At 44.9% G+C, this 26,874-nt stretch overlaps 1 protein-coding gene across 1 annotated transcript in view; it reads right to left on the bottom strand.

The window, feature by feature from the left end:
- The window catches only part of ATP8B1 (ATPase phospholipid transporting 8B1), a 106,325-nt gene that overhangs the window by 11,475 nt on the left and 67,976 nt on the right, over positions 1 to 26,874 (bottom strand). Inside the window, exons 7-23 of the mRNA XM_060236109.1 lie at positions 25,263 to 25,335; positions 25,087 to 25,157; positions 24,094 to 24,176; positions 20,651 to 20,809; positions 20,327 to 20,415; positions 17,604 to 17,794; positions 14,122 to 14,330; positions 12,734 to 12,777; positions 11,901 to 12,057; positions 10,373 to 10,561; positions 9,825 to 9,937; positions 7,575 to 7,739; positions 4,821 to 4,932; positions 4,552 to 4,627; positions 4,206 to 4,338; positions 2,599 to 2,887; positions 228 to 451 (exon numbers count right to left, since the gene is read on the bottom strand). Coding sequence (XP_060092092.1) covers positions 228 to 451; positions 2,599 to 2,887; positions 4,206 to 4,338; positions 4,552 to 4,627; positions 4,821 to 4,932; positions 7,575 to 7,739; positions 9,825 to 9,937; positions 10,373 to 10,561; positions 11,901 to 12,057; positions 12,734 to 12,777; positions 14,122 to 14,330; positions 17,604 to 17,794; positions 20,327 to 20,415; positions 20,651 to 20,809; positions 24,094 to 24,176; positions 25,087 to 25,157; positions 25,263 to 25,335 — 2,377 coding nt within the window. The remainder of the gene's footprint in view (positions 1 to 227; positions 452 to 2,598; positions 2,888 to 4,205; positions 4,339 to 4,551; positions 4,628 to 4,820; positions 4,933 to 7,574; positions 7,740 to 9,824; positions 9,938 to 10,372; positions 10,562 to 11,900; positions 12,058 to 12,733; positions 12,778 to 14,121; positions 14,331 to 17,603; positions 17,795 to 20,326; positions 20,416 to 20,650; positions 20,810 to 24,093; positions 24,177 to 25,086; positions 25,158 to 25,262; positions 25,336 to 26,874) is intronic.

Here is a 26,874-nt window from a genome sequence, read left to right as displayed (position 1 = left end):
AGGGCCTGATAGAAGCTCTCTGGGGGCCTGATTCGGCCCCCGAACTGCATGTTTGACACCCCTGGACTAGCCCAAGGTCATCCGATGAGCTTTGTGGCTGAGTGAGGGATAAAACCCACAGCCTAACCCATCTCTAACCACAACACGCCACTGGCTCTTTTATCTAAGCTTGCAGATATTAGCAAGGAGATGGTGGAACATTCACAAGCCCTTTCTCCCCTCCTTACCTGTGCAGAATAGCCATTGAAGAAGGAATACCAGAAGTGGACCAGCGTAAATGCGAAGTTCTTGTAGAAAAAATACCGTAGGAACTTGCACATTCTGATGTACGACCATCGGCCGTGAACCAGCAGCAATCGCTGCAGGTATCTGAACTGGCCGAAAGAATAGTCGCTGGACATGACGGCTTGCATTCCTTCTTGTCCACTGATTCCGATACCAATGTGAGCAGCTAAATATTATTTAAAGAAAATCATACAATGGAGAGTTAGCTCCTTCCAAAAAGCAATCTAAGGAACAAGTTAGTATTCACTCAACGGGAACAAAGATGAGGTTTTGTAGAAGCTTCACCGTATCGTTTTTTACACTGATCATCATTTCTTTCTGGTAAAACAGCAAGATTCTACTCCAGTAGCACCGTAAAGGCGAACAACTGGGGGGGGGGGGGATAAGAGTCAAGGCTCCCTTCTTCAGTTACAAGTAAGAACAGCATCTGACAAAGGGAACTTATACCAAAGGGTGATTAACACATGGAATTCACTGCCACAGGAGGTGGGGGCAGCTACAAGCATAGACAACTTCAAGAGCGGATTGCATAAACATATGGAGCAGAGGTCCATCAGTGGCTATTAGCCACAAGGTATAGATGGAACTCTCTGTCTGGGGCAGTGATGCTCTGCATTCTTGGTGCTTGTGGGGGGGCACAGTGGGAGGGCTTCTAGTGTCCTAGCCCCACTGATGGACCTCCTGATGGCACCTGTTCTTTTGGCCACTGTGTGACACAGAGTGTTGGACTGGATGGGCCATTGGTCTGAGTCAACATGGCTTCTCTTATGTTCTTATGTACCTTGGAAATATTGCTGTTTTTTAAAGTATAACCTGCCTCCAATCTTGCTTTTCTACTGCAGACCAACACAGCTATCCACCTGAAACATTTTCTCCTTCTGTATCTTGGAAGTCTTTCAGCGGTTTGTGAGGAAATCTTACTCATTGCCTTTGAAGTATTGGACACCCGCTTTAAGGACTTGCGGAATCCTGAATTTTAATTTTGATTACATAAAAATAGCTGAGGGGGTGGGGAAGGAAAACTAAAATACAACTGCCATTTGTACAGGTAAAAGGTGAGTGTGCCATTCCTGTCTTCATACAATTGAGCAGTATGGCAGGGGTTTTCATTCTTTTGAGGCCTGAGATGCACAGTCTTTCCCACCAGGGACCCACTGAGCTGCAAACTCCTGCTATCAGGATTGACACGACAGGATGTGGAGGAGCCAAAGCCTCTCAATGTGCCCATACTAAAAAAAGAATGCTGTTCATCACTGAGTGACTGGACATACCGTTGTGCTGTTCCTCACAGTGTGAGGAGTGAAGACTAGAAGAAGAGAAAGTTTTATACCCTGCTTTTCTCTCCCTTAAGGAGACTCAAAGCGGCTTACAATCGCCTTTCTCTTCCTCTCCCCACAGCAGACACCTTTCGAAGCAGATGGGGCTGAGGGTGTTCTGAGGGAACTGTGACAGGCCCAAGGTCACTCAGCGGGCTTCATGTGAAGAAGAGTATGTTTTTATCCCCCACTTTTCTCTATACTGAGGAGTCTCTAAGCAGGGTATAATTGCCTTCTCTTCCTCTCCTCACAACAGGCATCTTGTGAGGCAGGTGGGGCTAAGAGAACTGTGACTTGCCCAAGGCCTCCCAGGAGGCTTCATGTGGAGTAGTGAGGAATCAAATCCGGTTCTCCAGATTAGAGCCCACTGCTCTTAGTCACTATGTCACGCTGGTGTGAGGCCTTTGCATTCTATGCCTGTGTCTCAGTAGCAGTTCCTTCCAAAAAGAAGAGAATGTGCCAGTTTCAGTTCCTGGCATCTCCAAGTAAAAAGAAGATGATGAAGAAGAAGATATTGGATTTATATCCTGCCCTCCACTCTGAAGAGTCTCACAGCAGCTCACAATCTCCTTTACCTTCCTCCCCCACAACAGACACCCTGTGAGGTGGGTGGGGCTGAGAGAGCTCTCGCAGCAGCTGCCCTTTCAAGGACAACCTCTGCCAGAGCTATGGCTGACCCAAGGCCATTCCAGCAGGTGCAAGTGGAGGAGTGGGGAATCAAACCCGGCTCTCCCAGATAAGAGTCCGCACACTTAACCACTACACCAAACTGGCTCTCCAGGACCAGGCAGTAGGTGATGGGAGAGATCTCTACCTGAGACCCTGGAAAGCTGCTGCCAGTCTGAGTACAGAATACTGAATTTGATGGAACGAAGGTCTGATGCAGTAAAAGGCAGCTTCGTGGAAGAGCTGACTGGATTCAGCTCGAAGCTTGGGACATCTGAATGCAACCCCAAATGACCCAAGTAATTCTGGAAGGAAACAGGACAAAACTTACTTTTGATCATATTGACGTCATTGGCCCCATCCCCAATGGCTAAGGTGATGGCCTTCTTGTATCTCTTCACCAGATCCACCACCATGGCTTTCTGCTTAGGGGTCACGCGGCAGCAGATGACCGCACTGCACTCGCAAGCCAGATCCACAAAGTTCCGCTGCTGCTGCTCCTTGTACACCTCTGCTTTCCTTTTCGTCTGGAGCTGCTTCTGTTTTTCTTCAAGGGTTTTTGGAAATTTCAGTTTCAGGAGTTTCTTTCTTTTCTTTTTCTTCTCCAAGAGAATTTCATTCTGCATGTGAGAGAGAGAGAGAGAGCCTCGTCGATAAAAAGGTCAAGCGTCATCAGCAGCAATCAGCAAAATTGCCCCTGAGAAGCTTGAGTACTTGATTCTTCTTATGTTCTAGGCCTGCTCAGTTTCTGCGATCTGACAAGATGAGGTTCTGTCATGCTGCTTTCCACCCCCAGTGAACTACCTAAGAAGCTATAAACTTCTGTGTGGATCACTACCAGGACATGCCTAGATACTGATGATCCTTTTTTCCAGGGCTGGATTAACAATTAGGCTCCCCCCCCCATTTTTTCCCTGCCTGCAGCCCTCCCACCCTGCAGAAGCAGCCAGCAACTGAGCCGCTCTTTGCCCAACTTGCCTGGTGTGGCTGCTGCTGGCGTCGTTGCCAAGTTTGTCTCTCTCTGCCTCTCCCCCACAGTTTTGTCAAAGGGCTTTTGAGAAGGTGCTGCAGGCTGGAGTGGGGGCCACAGGCGGTAGGGCAGGTGCTCCGACTCAGAGATAATATGTAAGGGGGCCTGTGAGATTTTGACTGCTTAGGGGCCTCCACAGGGTTTAATCCGGCACTGCTTTTTTTCACTTCTGCTCACCAATGTATGTCTTCTAACATAAATAAATTCAATAAAAGACCTCAACAGTAATAGCTGGGTGTTGGAAGCATGGATACGGGTGCCACACGGGTGATGGATCTGACCAAGTAAAGCTTCAGGAAAAGCCAACTATTGCAATGTGCTGTGCACGTCAGCAGAAGAGAAATTAGGAGAAAATACTCCTGTGAATTAGAAGCAGCAGCTGAGAAAGCTGTGATTAACATGTGGAATTCACTGCCACAGGAGGTGGTGGCGGCCACAAGTATAGCCACCTTCAAGAAGGGTTTAGATAAAAATATGGAGCACAGGTCCATCAGTGGCTATTAGCCACAGTGTATGTGTGTATATAAAATTTTTTGCCACTGTGTGACACAGAGTGTTGGACTTGATGGGCCGTTGGCCTGATCCAACATGGCTTCTCTTATGTTCTTATGTTCTTAAAGCTCTGGGTCCATTAAAAGTGGCAACCTGACATGTATCCCACAATTCCAAGCAAGCGCAGTGGAACAATCATGGGTGCTTTGAGGCACTGCTGTCTACCCCAATTTGCCACATTCTTACAGAGCAATCCTCAGCAGGTCTACTCTGAACTCTACTAAGGTCTATTCAATGGGGCTTACTCCCAGGAAAGTGCTCTTAGGATTGCACTGTTAGTCTCTTCATCAGCTCTTATTTATTATGGACGATCCTCTTACATCAGAAATGAACAACTGCATCTGTTCCATACTTACCAGCCAGGAACCAGTGATAATCAGAGCATGATTTCTGCCCTGCTGCAAAAAGGGTTCAGTGGTCCTTGGAGGTGAATCTAGATTAGATCCACTTCTGTTCCTCTGGTTTTCTAGTCTTGTCTGCAGAAGGGCACTGAGGGAGACAAACAGAGGTCTGTCACATAACTGTTGGTGTTCAACACCTACTATGCGCTAATAAACAGACAGTTCTCTCTACTTGACCCACACCGGCAATTTTCCAAAAGGCTGTAAAAAGGACATCTCAACAGCAGGAATAAAATCAGGTTGCAGACAAGAGCTCATTAGAATTCCTTGCAGGCAGAAACATGCCCCGTTTTCTGTTTACCTTACATCTTCTCCATAATAGATCGTAGTTTCATCTGTCAAGAGTTCACAAGAATATCCGATGTTTTCAGCAGTCTCTGTAACAGAAGACAGTGGTGTGTCACTCACAACCGGTTTCCTCATCTGGCTTTTTATACACACACACACACACAACACACACATCAAGCTTGGACTCAGAAAGGAGTCAAAGAAAAAAGTGCACCCAAGATTATCTTCATTTCTTCCCACTCTACTTAAGAAAGATAAGAAGCACCTATTCATATAGGTTACCTTTTTTATCACCAGTCAACACCCAGATTTTAATGTCTGCCTTTGCCAGTTTGGATATTGTTTCTGGAACCCCATCCTGCAACTTGTCTTCTATTGCTGTGGCACCTAAAAGCTGCAGATTTAAGAATAGACATACTTCGGTATGGTAACTTAATATATCGACTAGAGGTCCCCAACATGTATATAATCCATCCTGTGAAGGGTGCAAAGTTATTCACATGCCATTGATTGTTTGGAGGAATTATATTGCTTTTTATCTGTTTTAATCAATTAGTACCTCTCTATTTATTGATTTTAATTGTTTATGTCTAATTATGTTGTGCACCACCCTTTGGCTTCCAGGGAGGGCGGTTTATGAATTTTGTAAACAACAACATTGATGAGCCTTTCAGCACTTTTTGGAATTCCTAGAAAAGCTGGTGGGCACCCCCACAAAATGGCTGCCACAGGAAGTGGGAGTAATCGTAAAATGGCTGCCACAGGAGGACAATCACAAAAAATTAGGTGATTCTAAAGCCAAGCATCCTCCCATGATGGAGGCAGCCGTTTCTAAAGGTGATTGCTCCTGGAGTCTTCTGAAGCACCTCCTGCTCCAATGAGCTGAAAGAATGCCAGATTTGGCCCTTGACTTCTGGACAGAGACACTTATGTGACAAAGTGGGCACCAGGAAGTGTACCAGCAGAGACCATAACACTCATAGGCACCACGCTTCAGTATGTATCAGAAAACTGGTATATATCAATTTTTAAAATAGTAAATAAGGTGTTGGGGATCACTGCAATTGAAAGACAATACAGACAAATATTGTCCACCCAGGCAATCATAATAGTAAGGGCAGCCTCTCTTGAGGGAACACTGTCAGATGAACCTGCCTTAAACTGAGTCCATCGGGTTCAGTATTGCCTACTCAGACTGCCAGCAGCTCTGCAGGGTCTCATTTGGGGCCTTTCACATCACTCGCTACTCGATCCGTTTAACTGGAGATGCTGAGGATTGAACCTGGGACCTTCTGCTTGCAGAGCAGTTGCTCTACCACTGAGCCATGGCCCCTCACATGGATGATGGTAAGGATGGCTCAGCCAACTGTGGCAGAGACAACTTGGCTTTCAAAGACCTACAGTGGCCAATCACCGCTCAAGGCAGTGGAGGAGAAGAGCCCACCAAAACAGACTGCAGGTGAACCTCAGCCTCAGGCCATTTTGTACATTATAGCTTCCATTTAGCCCAGGGGTGTCAAACTCATTTGTTATGAGGGTCAAATCTGACATAAATGAAACCTTGTTGGGCTGGCCCATGTCAGACCAGCCCATGTGTGTACCTATTTAAGATTAGGTAGCAGAGACATAAACTTTATAAAGGACATAGACAGACACAATTAAAGGTTTTGGTTTTTTTTAACTTAAAACATGCTTAAAACATTAGTGCTAATTGGTCTTAAAGGTGCTTTCTTTGTAGCTCTCCCATGGGATCCAGGGAACTGGGCAAAGGAAGCTTTGGCTCTTTCCTTCCATCCCCAGGGATGAGAAGGGGGAGATGCCTCAGCCAATAGAAGGAAGAGAGGCTTGGCTCAGTAGCTCTGCTGTGGGATTGAGAGAGCCTGGCAAAGCAAGAAGAAGATATTGGATTTATATCCCGCCCTCCACTCCGAAGAGTCTCAGAGCAGCTCACAATCTTCTTTACTTTTCTCCCCCACAACAGACACCCTGTGAGGTGGGTGGGGCTGGAGAGGGTTCTCACAGCAGCTGCTCTTTCAAGGACAATCTCTGCCAGAGCTATGGCTGACCCAAGGCCATGCTAGCAGGTGCAAGTGGAGGAGTGGGGAATCAAACCCGGTTCTCCCAGATAAGAGTCCGCACACTTAACCACTACACCAAACAAGCTATCCCTCCTCCCCTTCCTTCCCAAGTGAGGAGCCTCAGCCAATGGAGAAAATAGAGGTTTTGCTCTGTAGCTCCTGTGCAATTGAGCAAGCCTTGCAAAGCAAGTTGTTATGCAGAAGGAAGCAAGAGAGAGGAAGAAGGAAGCAGGTGACAGTCAGTTGCTCAGGGGCCTGATAGGAGCCCCCTGGAGGCCTGATTCGGCCCTTGGGCCGCATGTTTGACACCCCTGATTTAGCCAATGCTTTCCTCTGCCAAGCAACTCCAGTCTTCCTTGGAGACCTCCAAGTGACCTTGGCCAGCACTGCTTCACTTCTAAGCTCTGACAAGATAGGGTTAGTCTAGGCTGTTCAGGCTGCCATTTGTGAAGAACCCCATAGGAAAGACTGCAAGGTCAAGCATGGCATTTCTTAGGGTTGCTAAACTCTAGGGGGCACCTGAAGGTCGCCCGTTACTACAACTGATCTCCAGATAGCCAAGATCAATTCCCCTGGAGAAAATGGCTGCTCTGGAAGGTAGACTCTATGGAAGAGCTTTTTTTTGTATCAGGAACACTTTTGCATATCAGGCCACACCCACCCGATGTAGCCAATCCTCCAAGAGCTTACAGTAGGCCCTGTAAGAAGAGCCCTGTAAGCTCTTGGAGGATTGGCTACATGAGGGATGTGTGGTCAAATATGCAAAGGAGCTCCTGCTACAAAAAAAGCCCTGATCTACGGTATTACACCCTCTGAGGTCCCTCCCCACACCAAACACCACCCTCCAGGGGCTCCATCCCCAGGTTCTCCAGGCATTTTCCACACCACAGATGGCAACTGTAAATCTGATACTAATTTCACGTGCTGTTCCCCTCGCCTGGATCTACAGTAGACTCACAATGAGATTTTTCTCAATTTCTTCATACACTTTGTCCAGAGCTTCGTCACGGTTTCTCACTGCGATGCTAGCAGCCATAAATTTTTTATTCCATGCCTCATACTCCTCGTTGCTGATGTCCTTGTAGCAAAGACACAACGTCCTCAGGGTTTCGCTTGCAAAGACCTGCCAGAGGAAAGGAAAGAGGAAAGGACTGCATTGAAGCCTCCACTCAGAAAACTCCCTGTGAGAAATCAAACTGAGAGGAATCATTCTACCGGCAAAGGAAGTGAGAGAAAGACGGATGTTGGATGGCATTCGAAGTAATCACAGATGTGCAGGAAATCTAATAAAAATGGTCCCCTAAAACTTCTAATACCTCATTTCAAACCTGTGCTACAAAAACCACCAAAAGGGGCAAAAATATGAAAAGAAACTCCCCAAAACAATTCAAATCTGGCATTTCAGATCTACCAGTTTTAAACCAGTTCTTGTTATTCCTTCCTTATTTAAAATATTTATATGCCCACATTTCCCCTGATCATTTGAGGACCCGAGGAGGAAAAGCAATTTTGTAAAACAACACATGAAATCATTAAAACCAATCTAAACACCCTTCAGGAGCCCCGTTGGCGCAGAGTGGTAAAGCTGCAATACTGCAGTCCTAAGATCTGCTCATGATCTGAGTTCGATCCCAGCAGAAGCTGGGTTCAAGTAGCCGGCTCAAGATTGAATCAACCTTCCATCCTTCCAAGGTCAGTAAAATGAGTACCCAGCTTGCTGTGGGGAAAGTGTAGATGACTGGGGAAGGCAATAGCAAATCACCCTGTAAAAAGTCTGCCATGAAAATGTGATGCAATGTCACCCCAGAGTCGGAAATGACTGGTGCTTGCACAGGGGATTACCTTTACCTTTTTTCAAACATCCTTTAAAAATGAACTAGTGGACTATGGTGTGGAGTTGCGTGGCAATCCTTCTAAGGTTGCCAGCTCTGGGTTGGGAAATTCCTGGAGATCTGGGGACAGAGCCTGGGGAGGGTGGGGGTTTTTTGTGAAGAACCCCATAGATTTTTTTTTAGGGAAAGGACTTCAGCAGTGTATACTGCCATAGAATCCATAGAAAGTCATATTCTCCAGGGGAACTGATATTGGTCATCCAGGGATCAACCATAATAGAAAGAGATCTCCAGATGCCACCTGGAGGTTGGCAACTCTACTCCTGTCTCAAGAGGAAGTTGCCTCTACTGATGGATCAACATAGCCATGGTTTACCTATTCAGACAAAAACAAAACCATAGTTGATAACAACCATGGTCATATACACATTTTGAACAAGCATCAGAATGCTGGACTGGGACTGAGAAGATCTCTGTATGGTGACATAGCCGACTGGGTGACTTTGGACCAATCACACTCTCTCTCACCTGCCTCATAAAGTCACTGTGAAGATAAACAGGAAACCAAAAACCACATATGCTGCCCTGAGTTTCTCAGAGAAATAGCAGGAAAATAACGTGATAAAAATAGGCTAAAAATTGAACCATGTCCTCTAATTCTGGTTTGTTGGCTGGTCAATTCAGACATCACAAGAAACCAAGATCAGCTTCATAGGAACCTAAGAAGAGCCCTGCTGGATCAGACCAGTGGTCCATCTAGTCTAACATCCTGTCTCACACAGTGGCCAACCAGTTCCCCTAGATGGTCAACAAAAGGGCATGGAGGACGAGGCCTCCATAAGAACATAAGAAGAGCCTGCTGGATCAGACCAGTGGTCCATCTAGTCCAGCATCTTGTCTCATGCAGTGGCCAACCAGTTCCTCTGGATGGCCAACAACAGGAGATAGAGACCAAGACCTTCAAAGAACATAAGGAGAACCCTCTTGGACCAGACCAGTGGTCCATCTAGTCCAGCCTCCTGTCTCACACAGTGGCCAACCAGTTCCTCTGGATGGCCAATAACAGGCCATACAGGCCAAGGCTTTTCCCTGATGTTGCCTCCTGGCACTGGGATTCAGAAGCTGATTGCCTCTTTGTTAAATGAGAGTTTGACATGGTGCCTGAACAGGACCTGTTTGTTCTTCTTAATCGTGATTTATTTATTTACAATAAACCAAGAGCTTAGTGAAAAATTAGTCAGTCTAGAAATAAAGGAAATATTTGTCTCAGAACTGAGAGCAAGAAAAGGCTGTAGATTCCATCTGCCAAAGCAACCTCTGGCTTTAGTGTTAGAAGCTCCAGCAACTGCAACACACAAATGCAAATAATAACTTACATCCAGTGCCTCCTGTGTAGTCTGCCTCCTAGGGTTCCGGGGGTGCAGACGTTCATAAATCACCGTATCAGCCCCTTTGCAATAGAGCCGGATTCTACCTTTTGTGTCTCTTACTGAAAAAGAAGCACAAAAGAGAAGAAGAAGAAGATGATGATATTTATATCCCACCCTATACTCTGAATCTCAGAGTGGTCACAATCTCCTTTAGCTTCCCCCCCCCCCGCCACAACAGACACCCTGTGAGGTGGGTGTGGCTGAGAGAGCTCTTACAGCAGCTGCCCTTTCAAGGACATCTCCTACGAGAGCTATGGCTGACCCAAAGCCATTCCAGCAACTGCAAGTGGAGGAGTGGGGAATCAAATCCGGTTCTCCCAGATAAGAGTCCGCACACTTAACCACTATACCAAACTGGCTCAGAGGCATTAAGGCACACACACTAGATAATTCTTTTTTAAAGAGGAGGGAAAAACCTCAGCTCAGCCATTTCTTCTGCAAGCAGAGAAAGTTTCCAAACACTTATAGAAAAGGGATAAAAAAAAAACCCTTACCAATAACCGACATCCGTTTCCGATCACTGTTGAAGTCCAAAATGGCGAGGACATCGTACGTCCTTACAGTCCCCAACTCACTTATTGTAATAGTATTCTGAGTCCGAGAAAGAAAGGCAAAGCCAAAGTTTCTGGCTGCAGTGACTAACGCGCCTTCATCGGGGGAGGCTGCTTGATAGCTGAGGTCACCTAGGTTATTAAAAAGCAGGATTCAAAACAGGCAAGAAAGTCAAATTACTGAAAGGCAAGAAAAAGGCAAGAACGTCAAATTATTGAAAGCAGGTCTCCTGTGCACAGTTTTTGCTCTGCTTTATAAGTGCTCCCCCAGCCCACTGCTCTGTTGAAGGAAGTGGAACTTGAATCAGGGGTTCCCTTGAAAGCAGGAAGGGCTTTTTTTGTAGCAGGAACTCCTTTGCATATTAGGCAAAACACCCCTGATGTAGCCACTCCTCCAAGAACTTACAGTAGGCTCCATAATAAGAGCCCTGTAAGTTCTTGGAGGAGTGGCTACATCATGGGGGTGTGGCCTAATATGAAAAGGAGTTCCTGCTACAAAAAAAAAAGCCCTGAAATCAGGTAAAAGAATACTGGGCACACTGGAAGGCTTTTAAACACAATTGGCTACTAGGCTGTTTCAGAAGGGTAGCCATGCTGGTCTGCAATAAAAGAGCTAAATTTAAGTCAGTAGCGCCTGACTTGGATGGCCCAGGCTTGCCCGATCTTGGAAGCTAGTTAGTCTTTGGATGGGAGTCCATCACAGATGTCCAGGGTCACCATAGAAAGGCAGCCAATGACAAACCACCTCTGAATGTTGCTTGCCTTGAAAACCCTCAAGGGTTGCCACAAGTTGGTTGCAAACAACTTTATGGCATTTTCCATGCTCACCAGCATCAGAGAGACCAACAAGATTTGGGGGAATCTGAGCTTTCGAGGCCAACGGGGCTTTGACTCTCAAAAGCTCATACCCTGGAGATCCTGCTGGTTTTTAGGGTGCTAGCTTCTAAGCAATGTTCTTAGGACAAATACGTGCAGTCCAATGTCTATGCCCCAGTCAATGTAGTGAACACACTTCTATGCAGTAATGCTTCTGGAAGAAGATCCTTAGAATATAAGAACACAAGAGAAGCCATGTTGGATCAGGCCAATGGCCCATCCAGTCCAACCCTCTGTGTCACACAGTGGCCAAAATTATATACACACACACACACTGTGGCTAATAGCCACTGATGGACCTCTGCTCCATATTTTTATCTAACCCCCTCTTGAAGCTGGCTATGCTTGTAGCCGCCACCACTTCCTGTGGCAGTGAATTCCACATGTTAATCACCCTTTGGGTGAAGAAGTACTTCTTTCTATCCGTTTTAACCTGACTACTCAGCAATTTCATTGAATGCCCACGAGTTCTTGTATTGTGAGAAAGAGAGAAAATTGCTTCTATGTAACATTGCATTCCAAAGAATCTGACTGCCTGGTGGGTATCATGGGATGAATCTTTGTGCGTTTTAAATTGATACAAGACAAAACGTACCTTCACTGGCATCCACCATCACTGTGTGGCAAATTGCAAGGAGGAAGAAGAACTGTTGAATCTCAGGTTCGTTCTCAGATCTGATCTGTTCTATCAGGTACTGGTCGTAAAAGGTGAGCTTCCCATCAGCGTGCATATTCCAGCTGAAGTCGACTTGCTGCATTAGAAGAAAGCATCAGAGTTCGGTTAAGGGCCTGCCTTCATTTTTTGCAAGTTCTGGAATTCAGCTGACAGCATACGTGTGCCCCTTTTACAGATGAAGCTGCCCTATACTGGATCAGACCACTGGTACATTGAAGTCAGTATTGTCTACTCAGACTGGCAGCAACTCTCCGGGGTGTCAGGCAGAGGTCTTTTACATCACCTCCAACCTGGTCGTTTTAACTGGAGATGTTGGGAGATTGAACCTGGAACCTTCTGCATACCAAGCAGATGCTCTACCACTGAGCAACAGCCCACCCTCCCTTCCCAAGTACTGTGACTTTGATTGGTTCTGGAGCACAGCAGCAGCTGGCATAGACTTGATTCTGCCATACAATCTCACATTAAGTCTTGGGCTTATTTAAGTAGCTTCAGATCCCACAATACAAACAAATCAATCCTAGCCTGCTAAACACTGGATTGGATCGAACCAATTTTTCCACCAATGGGAAGGGAAGGAGGGAGGGATCCACTTTGACCTCCCAAAAGGGGTGATTGTGGACAAAAATCATGTGGGACTGAGAGTGTAGTAAGAAAGGAAGTTGAAAAAGCTGGATGGGTCCAAACCATTGCATTCACCTTGAATCCTGACAGGCTTTCAGATGGACTGCTAGGTACTGAAAACCACTTACCTCTGGGCGATTACGGAGCCGTCCTGTCTTATCCCTGCATTCCCCTGAAAAGGAAAGCAAATTTCAAATGTCACAGGAGAAATAGCTTGCTGGATCATGAACAGCCCAGCCCAGCCCACCACACAGTTTGAAGCAGTGGCCAGTCAGATGCCCCAAAGAACTTGCCTGGTCATCTGTTCCTAGAGTCTGGTGATCAAAAGGTCTCCATACATTAAGAGCGTAAGAGGAGCCCCGCTGGATCAGTCCAATGGTCCCATCTAGTACAGTATCCTGTCCCACATGGTGGTCAACCAGTTCTTTCGAACGGCCCACAACAGAGCATAGAGAAAAAAGACTTTCCCCTCAAGTTGCCTCCTGGCTCTGGGATTCATAGGATTCGTGCCTCTGAATTTGGAGGTTCCCCTCAGTCACCAAGGCTAGTAGCCACTGATATGAATCTATCAAATTCCCCTTCAAAGAGGTTTATTCCTGTGGACATCGTCACTTCCTCTCATAGTGAATTCCATCTCTCTGTGTAAAGCAGTATTTGATTTTGTCTGTCTTAAACCTACAGCCCATCAGAAAGCACTCAAGTTCTAGTATTTGGGAGAGGGAGAAAAATTTCTCTTTCTCAACACTCTCTACATTGGAGAAAGGAGAGGAGAGGAGAGGAGAGGAGAGGAGAGGAGAGACTTCACTTGGAGTCTCAGAGAAGCTTACAATCGCTTTTCCCTTCCCCTCCCCACAACAGACACCCTGTGAAGTAGGTGGGGCTGAGAGAGCTCTTGAGGGAACTGCTTTCGAGAGAAGATGATGATGATATTGGATTTATATCCCGCCCTATACTCTGAATCTCAGAGTGGCTCATAATCTCCTTAACCTCCCCCCCAAAAAACAGACACCCTGTGAGGTGTGTGGGGCTGAGAGAATTCTTACAGTAGCTGCCCTTTCAAGGACAACTCCTACAAGAGCTATGGCTGACCCAAGGCCATTCCAGCAGCTGCAAGTGGAGGAGTGGGGAATCAAACCCAGTTCTCCCAGATAAGAGTCCAAACACTTAACCACTACACCAAACTGGCTCTCAATTCTCTCAGAGAACAGCTCTGAGAGAACTGAGACTGACCCAAGGCCATCCAGCAGCTACATGTGGAGGAGTGGGGAATCAAACCCAGTTCTCCCAGATTAGAATCTGCACTCTTAACCATTTCACCAAACTGGCTCTCTTTGATGTTTCATTTAACTATGTTGGTAGACTTAGCTACCATGAACTGCTGAATCCTTTCTCAATGGCCATAACCGTATCTTTTAATTCCATAAATATGCCTGAATGAACCAGTACTGCCTTCTCTCTGCCTTTAACCTTCTACAGATCAGTATCTTTGGTAGACCCCAAAGAACCCCAGACTCACCATAGGTGTATCCATTTATACAACACTTTTTGAAAGTCATGATGTTCTGCGTCAGTGTCCCTGTCTTATCCGAGAAGATGTAATGGATCTGCCCCAGCTGTTCGTTCAGAGTGGTGGTTCTGGCCTTGGCAGTTGTATCCTTCTCTGGATAATACATTTGCAAGTCCCAGTTGATGAAATAGCTTTGGCCCAGACGGATCACTTCAACACTGATGGGGAGGTGGGGGGAGGAATAAGGCAACACATCATTATATTAGTCTTGAGCAGGGTTTTTTTTTTGTAGCAGGAACTCCTTTGCCTATAAGCTACACTCTCCTGATGTAGCCAATCCTCCATGGGTTTACAGGGCTGTTCTTACAGGGACTTCTGTAAGTTTTTAGAGGATTGGCTACATCAGGGGGATGTAGCCTAATAGGCAAAGGAGTTCCTGCTAAAAAATAAAAAAAAAAGCCCTGGTCTTGAGGAGGTATTCAAAACTCAAAAGGAAAACTATGTTGTGTTCAGGGATGTGAATGAAGCAGGCGAATCGTGATTGATAAATCTTAGCAGAGCAATTATGTGAATTGATAAGTGAAAAGAAATCAAAGATTTCAGGTTTTCACGGCTGGTAACATCATTAGGGTTTGTAGAATCTTTCGGGATCAAGTGCCGTGTTCTACTGGAGAAAGTTTTCCTTCCAGCTGAGAACAAAACGTCTGGAAGGAAAACTTTCTCCAGTAGAACACGGCTCTTGATCCCGAAAGATTCTACAAACCCTAATGAAAAGAAATCCATCATGGATTAAATACTTAGCTTGGGATTTGAAAATGAATAAAAAAATACATCAGTTTAAAATTATCTGTAGCTAAGATTCAAAATAATATTTACATCAAGCAAAAATCTGAAGAGAGCTTTTGCAAACCCAAATTCATTTACTGAGGATTAGTTAATTAACTCAGAACAAATACCACTGTCATAGCTAGTGGAAAGCGCTGTTGTGCTGCAGCCAACTTAAAGCAACCCCAGAGAGTTTTGAAGGCAAGAGAGAAACAGAGGTGGTTTGCCATTTGCCTGCCTCTGCGTAGCAACCTGGGACTTCCTTGGCCTCTCATCCCAGCATGAAGCAGAGCCAGCCCAGCTTAGCTTCCAAGATCTGATGAGATTTGGGCTAGCCCTGGAAAGGAAAATGAGCTGAATATGCAACAGTGGCAAAACTAATTATACAAACAGAAGACCACAGAGAATTCAGCAGAAATGGAAAGCTTGCTATTCCTATTGTGGGAATCGTTAAATATCTTGATTCTTGAAGCTATTTGTATATTTTATCAAAGGCGATGAAGATACTGATCGCAGTTTTAACTCTTTTTATTATTCAGTATTCCACAAGCATTTAAATATTTAGTAAGAATAAAACTTAAAAATTGTTAAAATAATCAAGACAATATCTAGATTTTTAGGATGGTTTAAACTTAGCACAAAAATTTGTCTAACTGTAAAAGATGTAATCTTTTTATTGTTAATAGAATACTGCAACTAAGAAAACAGTTTATTCTTTTAAAGAGAATTCACCTCAAAATACTGTAATAATGATGTTCTACTAACTGCTCTCGTATTTGAAATATGTATTTTTACTAAAATAGTAGATTTTACTTGCTATATGTAACTATTCATGATATTTGAAAATTACTGATAAATTTATATTTTCCCCTTCCCCTTCTTTTGTTTTTCTAACCCACCTTTTTTTTTTAAATAATTTTAAAAAGTTGATCATGAGATTTGAGCTAGCCTGGACTATCCTGGTCTGGGCACTTTCATTACCCTGCCCTTAAGGAAGGTTGCCAACCTCCAGGCATTAGCTGGAGATCTTCTGGCATTACAACTGATCTCCAGGTGACACAGCTCAGTTCATCTGGAGAAACTGGCCTCCGAAGCCCCTCCCACCCACAAACTCCACCCTCCTCAGGCTCCACTCACAACATCTCTAGGTACTTCCCAACCCGGAGCTGGCAACCCTATATGAGGATCAGATGCTAAACCTTCATTTCACATCCTGGTTTAGACCAAACTCTGGTTATGGAGCAAATCCTGGGTTAGCATTAGCTACAATTAATGCCAAAGCAGACATAACAACCATGAGAGCTAGCTCACAGTTTTTTAGCCTCCGGCTCACACATTTTTGTCTTTGCCTGCTCAGGTAAAATGGCCCCAGAGCAAGCTAATTTATGCAGTAGCTCACAACTTTAATGCCAGTAGCTCACAAAGTAGAATTTTGGCTCACAAGACTCCATTGCTTAGAGCAGGGGTATTGAACTCATTTGTTATGAGGTCCAGATCTGACATAAATGAGACCTCTTTGGGCCGGGCCATGTTGGGCCGGGCCATGTGTGCACCTATTTACGATTCAGTAGCAGAGATATAAACTTTTAAAAGATTTTTTTTTAAACTTAAAACATGCTTAAAACATTAGCATTTGTTGGTCTTAAAGGTGCTTTCTTTGTATCTCTTCCATGGGATCCAGGGAACTGGGCAAAAGAAGCTCTGGCTCTTTCCTTCCTTCCTCAGGCGACATAGGGGGGGAGGAGCCTCAACCAATGGAGAAAATCAAGGTTTTGCTCTGTAGCTCCTGTGTGATTGAGCAAACTTGTAAAGCAAGCTGAGACGCAAAAGGAAGCAAGAGAGAGGGAGAAAGAAGCAGACAACAGCCAGTTGCCCGGGGGCCTGATAGGAGCCCTCTGGGGGCCTGATTTGGCCCCCAGGCCACATATTTGACACCTCTGGCTTAGAAGGACCACTGATAACAACTAACCATGGTTAAAGGTGGCAAGGAGAGAATTTCTGCATAAGTATGGAGATTCTGAGAGGAGGGAGCATGTGATCCCACAGCCCACTCTAGAGTCCTTCACCCTAAAGGTCAGGTGGCAGTGTTCTAAATTCTGGAAGTCTCTTTGGCGGTCTTCTGCAAAGCAGCAGAGTATAAAGTCCATAAAGGAAATAATAAATGAAATATGTGCATCTGCCTGGAGTGTTTGCAGGAAATAAAACAGTCAGGTTGCCCTCCTAAACATATTTAGTAGGAAATCTGACTTAATTATGTGGGGATTACTTTCAAGCAAGCAAGTTTAGGATTTGTCCTAAGACCAAGACCAGAAATGGCCCACCTGACGGATTGTCAAGAACAAGTTTTTAGGGGTTTTATCCCCCAATCACAACCCTCTGTTTCTGACAACTGACAGTTTTTAAATGCTCAGTTAAACAGACCTATTTTATTTGAGCTACAGATTTGCAGAGAAGTTCTCAGGAGGACAGCTATAATATAAAGCTGATTCGGATTTATACTTACAAAGAAAAACAAGGGAAAATGAAATTACTCTGTTCGTGGTTTACCAGCAAAACAAAAACAAAACAAAAAAAAATGAAGGAAAAAAGTCCTTGGATCAAAATGTCATGAACCCCTATCCACCCACAACAGCTTCAGCATTAACGGTCATTCACAATCAAGTTACCTCACATAGAGGGAAATGGGCACCATGGTGTTAAGGACAATGATGTAGCCCCAAAAATTGAGGAAACCACGGTAGGCAGGAGTATAGTCCATTCCATCATAGAGATACCAAGAAATATTGCCAATCTGTTGCTCCCAGTAAGTGTGTCCAATAGCCAGGCCAGAAGACACCAAGATGAGCAAAACAAAGATCTGAAACATACAAGAACAGAACCATGATCTGTAAGGGAATAGTTGTGCATCATCATCTTTTATATCCAAAACTCTAACCCCATAAACAATGTCAAATTGCTGATGCTAGGACAGAAAACTAGCTCTCTGTACAACCTGATGAACTGGCTGGCCACTGTGTGAGACAGGATGCTGGACTAGATGAACCACTGGTCTGATCCAGCAGGGCTCTTCTTATGTTCTTACGGAGGCCTCTGCTTCTATGTCCAGTTGTTGGCCCTCCTCAGGAGGGGGCTGGCCACTGTGTGAGATAGGATGCTAGACTAGATGGACCACTGGTCTGATCCAGCAGGGCTTTTCTTATGTTCTTAACTTGCAGCGCACCAACTCCATATGAAAAGCTGTTTCCTATTTGGGATCATCAATTTATTATTATTTATTTAGACATTTACAAGTGGTGTGGGGACACTGCAGCTCAACAGGGGTTATCCTATCCTAAGAACATAAGGAAGCCATGTTGGATCGAGCCAGTGGCCTATCCCGTCCAACAGTCTGTGTCACACAGTGGTCAAGCTCCCACCCCACCCCCATCACCAGTCCATTCACCTGACCCAGGTTTGAGCAAATGTCCTCCAAATCCATATCTGGCCTCAGGGAGTGGATTTTTCCATCCTCGTGCTGAGGTCCATGTTCAGCGTTGGATATATGATAACCTCCTTTTCTCTCCAAGAGGACTCAAAGCAACTCACAATATAGCTCTCCCTTCCTTCATTTTGTCCTCACAACAACATCCCTGTCTTGATCTATAGCTGAGTGTTCTATGGAACAATATCTTCTTAAATTGTACTTCTTTTCCAAGAGGAAAAGTTATTATATAAATAGAACATCCAAGCAAGAACGTCTTGCCTGCTGGTGAATGAAGCAAGTTGTGACTGCAAATGCAAGAGACATTGAAACTGGATATTTATCACCAGTCAGCTGAGGACATTTTGCTGCTATTCCCAGGGGTGGATTTCTAGCAGGAGCTCCTTTGCATATTAGGCCACACACCCCTGATGTAGCCAATCCTCCTGGAGTTTACAAGGCTCTTTTTTGTAAGCTCTTGGAGGATTAGCTACATCAGGCATGTGTGGCCTAATATGCAAAGGAGCTCCTGCTAGAATTCCACCCTGGCTATTCCCATTGTAGGACCAGATGAGAACATACCTGAGAAACTACACAAGGGTTTTTGGGCTTTAATTACTGAGGACAGTGCTGGGTTTTTTTGGTGTATGCATGTACTGTGATACTGTAGTTATGAAATCTTGTGCTATATTGTACTATATGTATGAATCCATTTATGAATCTTTTGTGCTTGTATAAGCTTTCTATAAATCGTTTTTAACGTTATGGAATATTTGAAAATACTGTTTATTGAATTATAGTTGTGCCAGGGATTATTACATATTGTACTGGGTTTGATACCTCTGGAGCTCTATATTGTTGGTGGTTATAACAAGCTTCCATGGCAGGGGATTTCAACTTGGATCTCCCAGGTCTTAGTTGGGCATTCCAACCACTACATCATGCTGGCCTTCATTCATCTTACTGTATGCTAACACCATGGCCACTTCTACCTGGAGACAAGTCCAGGCTATTAAAAATGGAGAACAGTGGACTTAAATACAATTATAACTGGTCACAGGAACAGGAGAATCTGCTTGCCATCTGTGTTTGTGATGCTGTATTGCCTTTGTTTTTATACTGTTATGTTTTTATTCTGTTATGTGCAGGGCTTTTTTTGTAGTAGGAGATCCTTTGCATATTAGGCTACAACCCCCTGATGTAGCCAATCCTCCAAGAGTTTACAGGGCTCTTCTTACAGGGCCTACGGTAAACTCTTCGAGGATTGGCTGCATCTTTGGGGTGTAGCTTAATATCCAAAGGAGTTCCTGCTACAAAAAAAAAAAAAGCCCTGGTTATGTTTTTATGATGTCTTCATTTGTAATAGATGTTTAAATTTCTGTTGTTAGCTGCCCTGAAAGGGCAGGAAAGGGCGGGATATAAATCTAAAAAATTAAATTAAATCAAAAAAGGTGCGCACAGCCAAGATGGTGTTTTTTCCCCCTTTCTGTAGCACTTTGCTTCCAAAGAGATAAGCTACTGCTCTGCCAAAGTGACTGGCCTCTCTAGCAGCAGGAAACTCTGCAGGAGCAAGAATGGCAAGCAAGAGCCTCAGCTGTGTGCATGGAGCACTCCCATATATGCATAACATTTCCTTAATCCAGACCTGCCCCTTCATCTCACTCACAAAAGAACTGACACACCCATTTCCAGATATTATGGCTATCCTCCCATGGACATGGAGGGAGGCTATTCTGCCACTCCTTAGCATGGCTATCTGGGAAAAGAGCACTTCAAGAGGAAGAAACTGGGAAATGTCTGTACCAGGATATGCCAACGTTGCATGAATCATGATAAAAATTTAATCTGCTCAAACACAAGAAATGGCAGACAGATAAGGAGGCAGGGCCTCTGTATGAAACAAAATCGAAAGGAACTTAAACGCCTTACCGTATATACCATGTAATTCATAAGGGAGTCTATTTTAGTTCTTTTAAAGCGTGTTTTCCCACTGTTTTTCATTATTTTTGTGTCTGCTCCTGAAAAACCACATTAAAAATTGCAATATAAATGTTGCAGTTATTAATACTTTAAACACAATTGTGTTTTCTTAATTTCTGAATTTATCTGTGGATCTTTTACCACTATACAGGTACACTGGATTACTTCTCATAGGATTTCCATTAGTGAAAATTTTCCCCAGAATAAGCTTTAAAAATGTGATTTTCTCTGTTTAAGCTGGTAGCAGCTGTACTTCATTCACCCCATTAGTACCTGCAAATATGACGAGCCCATGGCAAGCATCCGTGTTTCGGATTTTGCAACCACGTAACAAGATTTTGTCGGCATCCACTGCGTAACTCCTTCCTTTCCAATTCAGAGTACCGGTGAATTTATCAAGTCGGTTGTTGGGTTCTTCACATTCTACCAAGCCTGATAAAGGGGAGGGAGGAAAAGGAATGGGTCACAAAAACTGGCTCACCACAGGAGTATTTCACTACATCCTATTTCATTGGGTAGTGACTCAGGGAATATCTTTAACCTCCACCACTGAACACTGTTGAAAAGGAACAGTGCCTTTATCAGCAGGTGTCACAAGGGCTGGCAAAGATTACACAGGTGCGCCATTACTGAGGGGCCAGTGGAACTTGGCACCAGCAAGTGATGTCATCACCCCATGCCCATGTTGGGCTCTTCTAACTTCTCAGCAGTTGTATGCCCACATGCAGGGATGGAATTCTAGCAGGAGCTCCTTTGCATATTAGGCCACACACCCCTGATGTAGCCAATGCACCAAGAGCTTACAAAAAAAGAGCCTTGTAAGTTCTTGGAGGATTGGCTACATCAGGAGTGTGTGGCCTAATATGCAGAGGAGCTCCTGCTAGAATTCCACCCCTGCCCACATGGTTCTACAGTGGAGGCCCTCATACCTCCGCCATGGTTTCCCAGCATCTGCCAATAAGGGTGCCACTTTCCCCTTCCCCTTCAGCAGCACTCAGTGGTGGGGGCTGGGATATTTCCTATACTACACCCAATGATCCACCATTGTTCTACTTGAAGGTCCAACAATGACACACATTTCCAGCTGCTTGCAACCACAATTGTGGCAGAAACACCCTTTATCATTTTACTTATAGCTTGAAAAGTTGTTTTGTGCAGGAGCATTTTTCAACATACTGCTTCCCACATGGATAACCCCCACTTTTATTGTTTCATGCCCAGATATGTTTTTGGTTGGTGAAAATGAAAATGAGTGGGTCCTTCAGGTTTTATACCACAATACGCATCCCCAAAGTGGAGGAAACATGCGCTCAGAGGTAAGAGCACACATGCACACAACTGAATGCATGGTTTGCTTATTTTTCTTTTACAAAAAAAAAATAAATACAAAACCCCAGTGAACTTAAGAAAGCAGCATTATAGCATTTCAGGCCACTGGTTCATAAAGCCCAACATTGTCCAGCACCCCACAAGCAAGTGAGGCAAGCAGACAGGGCTTTTTCAGTAGTGGCACCTTGCCTGTGGCATTCCCTTTCCCTTGTGGCTCATCTGACACCTACATTACCCTGTTTTAGGTGCCTGTCTGTTCATCCAGGCTTTCAAATCAGGAGCTGATTCTTTACCAACCATCTTAATGATGCATTTTAGTTTGGAAACTGGCATTCCTTTTTAAGCTGTCTGATTATCTGTCTTTTTATGCTTTGTTTGGTCGAGTTGTGTTTTTATTTTGTAAGCTGCCTCAGGCAGCTTCCCTGGAGAGGTCGAGTAAATTTCTCTAAACAAAGTCTGCTACTGGATCACACAACATGATAGAACTTGTGTTGTGCAGCCCATACCAATTCCCAGGTGGCACACAACCAAAAAACAGCCACAAAATGTAACTAACAAAATTCTCAAGTCAATATATACTGTAATTGTTATCATAAATTGAAGTAACAGACAACATCAATACATCATATACCAGAAATGTCCTGTAAATATTCTCAAAAAGTTCATAAAGTGCATCACTTATTCTTTCCCATGGTTGTCACACAGAAGGGCCCAGGAAGGCCTTCTACTGGCTGCCACCAATCTGGTAAGGGTCTGCATGGGAGGGCCAAGAGCACCCAACCACCCGTCTTCCTTATGAGTAAATCCTCTTAACTGTGACCAAGAAGACATGAGAACCCAGGCAGTATAACAACAAAAAGAAGTTTATTATTAGTGCTCTAAAAACAATAAGTGCGTGATAAAGATTTAGTGCTATAGTAAATATGAAAACAGTAAAGACTGGTGCAAATAAAGAGAAGCCCTGACGTGTTCAGCTAGGCACTCCCTGCTACTAATACCAAAACTCACCACCTCCGCTGGGTGAGGGATCTCTTCCTGCTGCCTGTCCCAGAGAGCACTCCTCTGTTTGGAATCTCTCAGACAGAGAACCTCTCTGCCTGCAGCCTCTTCGGAAAGAACACACCCTTTATGTGTTTGGCCCTTTTTATGCTCTCCTCCCAGGTCCTATCCCTCTCTAGGCTAGTTTCCCTCCAAAACGTTGCCACCCAATCAGAAGGACAGAAAGGATCCTGTTGGTTTTCTATAATAACTCCTAGGCAGGCTTCTCTGGAGCCTGTAGGCTACACTAGGCCCAGGATCATGACAAAGGTAAACAGGTCTTCCTATCCGCTTCTAGATTCTTCATAGAAAGTGCTTGTGTGGTCCCAATAGTTAAATAAAGATCCTTGAAAAATCCATATGGTGTCAGGTCTCATCAATTTCATGTGATCGAATTGTTCACTTAATGTCCATTTCTCTTATGGCTTTTTCAAAGAAGCATAATCCAAAGTCCATTTCATTCCAATTAGGAGGCTTAAATCCCAAGCACTATGTGTGGAGGGCGGACTCTATGGCATTGTACCCCACTGAAGTCCTCCCAAGGTCCATCCCCAAATCTCCAGGAGTTTCTGAACCTGGATCTGATAACCCTACCTCCCATTCCCACCAGTGACCATAGGGGACCTGGTAACTCTAGAATGCCAAATGCAAGCTGTGTCACAGCACAGGTACAGCACTCTGTTTCCTCAGGGAGGGAAAGCCCTGATCTCTCCCTCCCCATGGAAACATCAGTCCTGGGCACCACATTTTAAGAAGGATATAGACAAGCTGGAATGGGTCCCGAAGAAGGCAATGAAGATGGTGAGGGGTCTGGAGACCAAGTCCTATGAAGAAATGTTGATGGAGGTGGTTTTTTTTAGCCTAGAGAAGGAGGCAGCTGAGAGGTGATATGCTCACCATCTTCAAGTACTTGAAGGGCTGTCATATAGAGGATGGTGCAGAATTCTTTTCTGTGGCCCCAGAAGGTGCGACCAGAACTAATGAGTTGAAATTAAATCAGAAGAGTTTCCAGCTCAACATTAGGAAGAACTTCCTGACAGTTAGAGCGGTTCCTCAGTGGAACAGGCTTCCACGGGACGTGGTGGGCTCTCCTTCCTTGGAGGTTTTTAAACAGAGGTTAGATGGCCATCTGACAGCAATGCTGATTCTATGATCCTGTGGATTTAGGGGTGCTATTTCTATGATCTCCCCATGTCCTTCCAGAGACACAGGAAAAAGCTTGGGTGGGAAATCAAAACATTGGCTTTGGATACCCCACCCACTGTCTCTGTTGCATCTCAAGGGCTTGCATTTTTTCACACCTTAAATCACATGAGACAGTTGCAAAGCAAAAGCATATTTGCACAAACCATCGAAGGCAGCCAAAGAGCTTTCTTCTTGAAGATACTGGTCTGTTACCTCCAGCGCCATTTTGAACTTTAAGTTGGTTTCACTAAAAGAGGAAAAAATGATTAAGTTTGTAAAGGCTGACAGTTGATTTGCAGCTATGGGACACTTTGGCGCTTCATATTGACCAGGGGATCACGCAATGGTGATACAAATTATTTCCTCCTTAATCTGCCTTGGTTCACAATGTAATATTCCAGACAACGGTTTAGAAATTGAAAATATAAACTGATACAACAATAGTGTGGAAAAAAACTTATACAAAACATATTTGGGGTTCTATCTCAGGAAAGTCAAATACATTTGGACCAATTTCAGGTGCTACCACACAAAATTATCTGGTTTTGGTGACAGAAGAAGACAACGTTGGATTTATATCCCGCCCTCCGCTACGAATGTCAGAGCGGCTCACAATCTCCTTTACCTTCCTCCCCCACAACAGAGGTGGGTGGAGCTGAGAGGACTCTCACAGCAGCTGCCCTTTCAAGGACAACCTCTGCCAGAGCTATGGCTGACCCAAGGCCATTCCAGCAGCTGCAGGTGGAGGAGTGGGGAATCAAACCCAGTTCTCCCAGATAAGAGTCCGCACACTTAACCACTACACCAAACTGGCTCTCTTTTCACACAGTGGTCCACTACAGACATAACCCAGAATCATGGGTTATTTTAATGTTGATTAATTTGGGGAACTGGAATTTGATTCTGAGAGTCAAATCCTGGTTTGTCTTAACAGACTTAGTATAAATGCCTTCTTTCAGTTGCTTGAGAGGGTGGCACAAGAGAATGAACAGTGGTTAAGACAGCAAACAATTACACTTCTACAAGAATTACAGTTTCCTGGGACTAAGCCCCACTGAACAGACCTGAATAGGATTCTGAGTAGGCCTACTTAAGAATGTCTTCCTTCCTTAAACTGCAACACGCAGGTTTTCTGCCTATTGGGGCTTTGGACTTACCCATCGAGTTCCGCTGTCTCAACGTAACAAAGGCTGTTGGGTTCTGAACTAGACAGCAGCAAGATATCTGCCTGAGTAAAAGAAGGATAAAGGGAGTTCAAATGCATACAGAGACACTGCCAGAGTTTCAGTGCAAAATCACCCAAACGAACACAAACAAAGATAGTTTCACTTACAGGAACGAAGGCATTTTTCACCAGACGGATGACATCACCAACTTTAACTTCTTTCCATTTTGCACTTTTGAACCTGAAGCGGCAAGATATCTTGCATCATATAAAGAGCCCAAACCTGAACTGAGCAGTGTTAGAAAAATAGCTGAATGTTCTCTATGAACACAATGCCATTGGAAATCGGTATCTGCCATCAGTAAGGTTATCTTTCTCTGTACCACAGACATTTTCCCACACCCTTTTATTAATATCCCCCTCTACCTCCTGGGTAGGCTTCCCAATCCCCAGGTCCCAGTGGGGGATCCCCTGGTTTTACAAGCTTCCCCCCTCCCCCAGCCAGCTGGCTGGCGGGGGAAGCTCCACCCCCACAGCCATTATGCACCTCCAGGAACGATTCCCATAAGGAATGATGGGGAATTGATCTGCGGGTGTCAGGGGCTCTGGGGGGGCCTGTTTTTTGAGGTAGAGGTGCCAAATTTTCTGTATAGCATCTAGTGCCTCTCCCCAAAATACCTCCCAAGTTTCAAAAGGATTGGACCAGGGGGTCCAATTTTATGAGCCCCAAAAGAAGGTGCCCCTATCCTTCATTATTTTCTATGGAAGGAAGGCATTCTAAAAAGTGTGCTGTCCCTTTCAATGTGATGGCCGGAACTCCCTTGGAGTTCAATTATGCTTGTCACACCCTTGCTCCTGGCTCCGCCCCCAATGTCTCCTGGCTCCACCCCCAAAGTCTCCTGGCTCCACCCCCAAAGTCCCCAGATATTTCTTGAATTGGACTTGGCAACCCTACTCCTGGGTAGCTGACATGGCTGACACACCTTACTAGAGTTCTCAGGTGCCTTCCTCCTGCCACTGAGGGATTGGGGGGCATTCCAGGGGTGGCTGGGGATGTCAGTGACACACTGATGTCACTTCCGGAAGTGACATCATCACACTAACAATGTTGGATCAATACTCTACGTTTTAGGCAAAACTCCATGGAAAAACAACTACAAACCACAGAGTTTTGCTCAAAAAGTTGAGCATCACTTCCCATGTGATGGCACTGCGTTGCTGACATTGTGCTGGGACCTCAATTTGGGGGTGGGGTTTCTCCCACAAGCTAGCTGGCTGGCAGGGGAACGGAGCCTGAAAAAGTGGAGGAATCCCACCTGAGGACTGGCAAGCTTACACCTTTGCCTCACTACAATTTTGTGAGTTAAGTTAGACTGATAAGCAGCAACTATTCTTCTAAGGTCACATTCCCCTTTCCCGAACCACTGAAATATATCCACGCATGCCAGTAACAACTTTACAGAACATAAGAGAAGCCATGTTGGATCAGGCCAATGGTCAATCCACATCCTGTGTCACACAGTGCCCAACCGCCCCCCCCCCCACCCTCAGGAAGTCCATCAGTGGGGCCAGGACACTAGAAGCCCTCCCATTGTGCCCCCCCAAGCACCAAGAATACAGAGCATCACTGCCCCAGATAGAGAGTTCCAACAATATGCTGTGGCTAATAGCCACTGATGGACCTCTGCTCCATATGCTTATCAAATCCCCTCTTGAAGCTGGCTATGCTTGTAGTCGCCGCCACCTCCTGTGGCAGTGAATTCCAGGTGTTAATCACCCT

The sequence above is a fragment of the Heteronotia binoei genome, chromosome 4 (genome assembly GCF_032191835.1).
Source record: "Heteronotia binoei isolate CCM8104 ecotype False Entrance Well chromosome 4, APGP_CSIRO_Hbin_v1, whole genome shotgun sequence".
Taxonomy (NCBI): domain Eukaryota; kingdom Metazoa; phylum Chordata; class Lepidosauria; order Squamata; family Gekkonidae; genus Heteronotia; species Heteronotia binoei.
The sequence above is the reverse complement of the archived record's forward strand: the minus strand, read 5'-3'. Positions and strand labels throughout refer to the sequence as shown.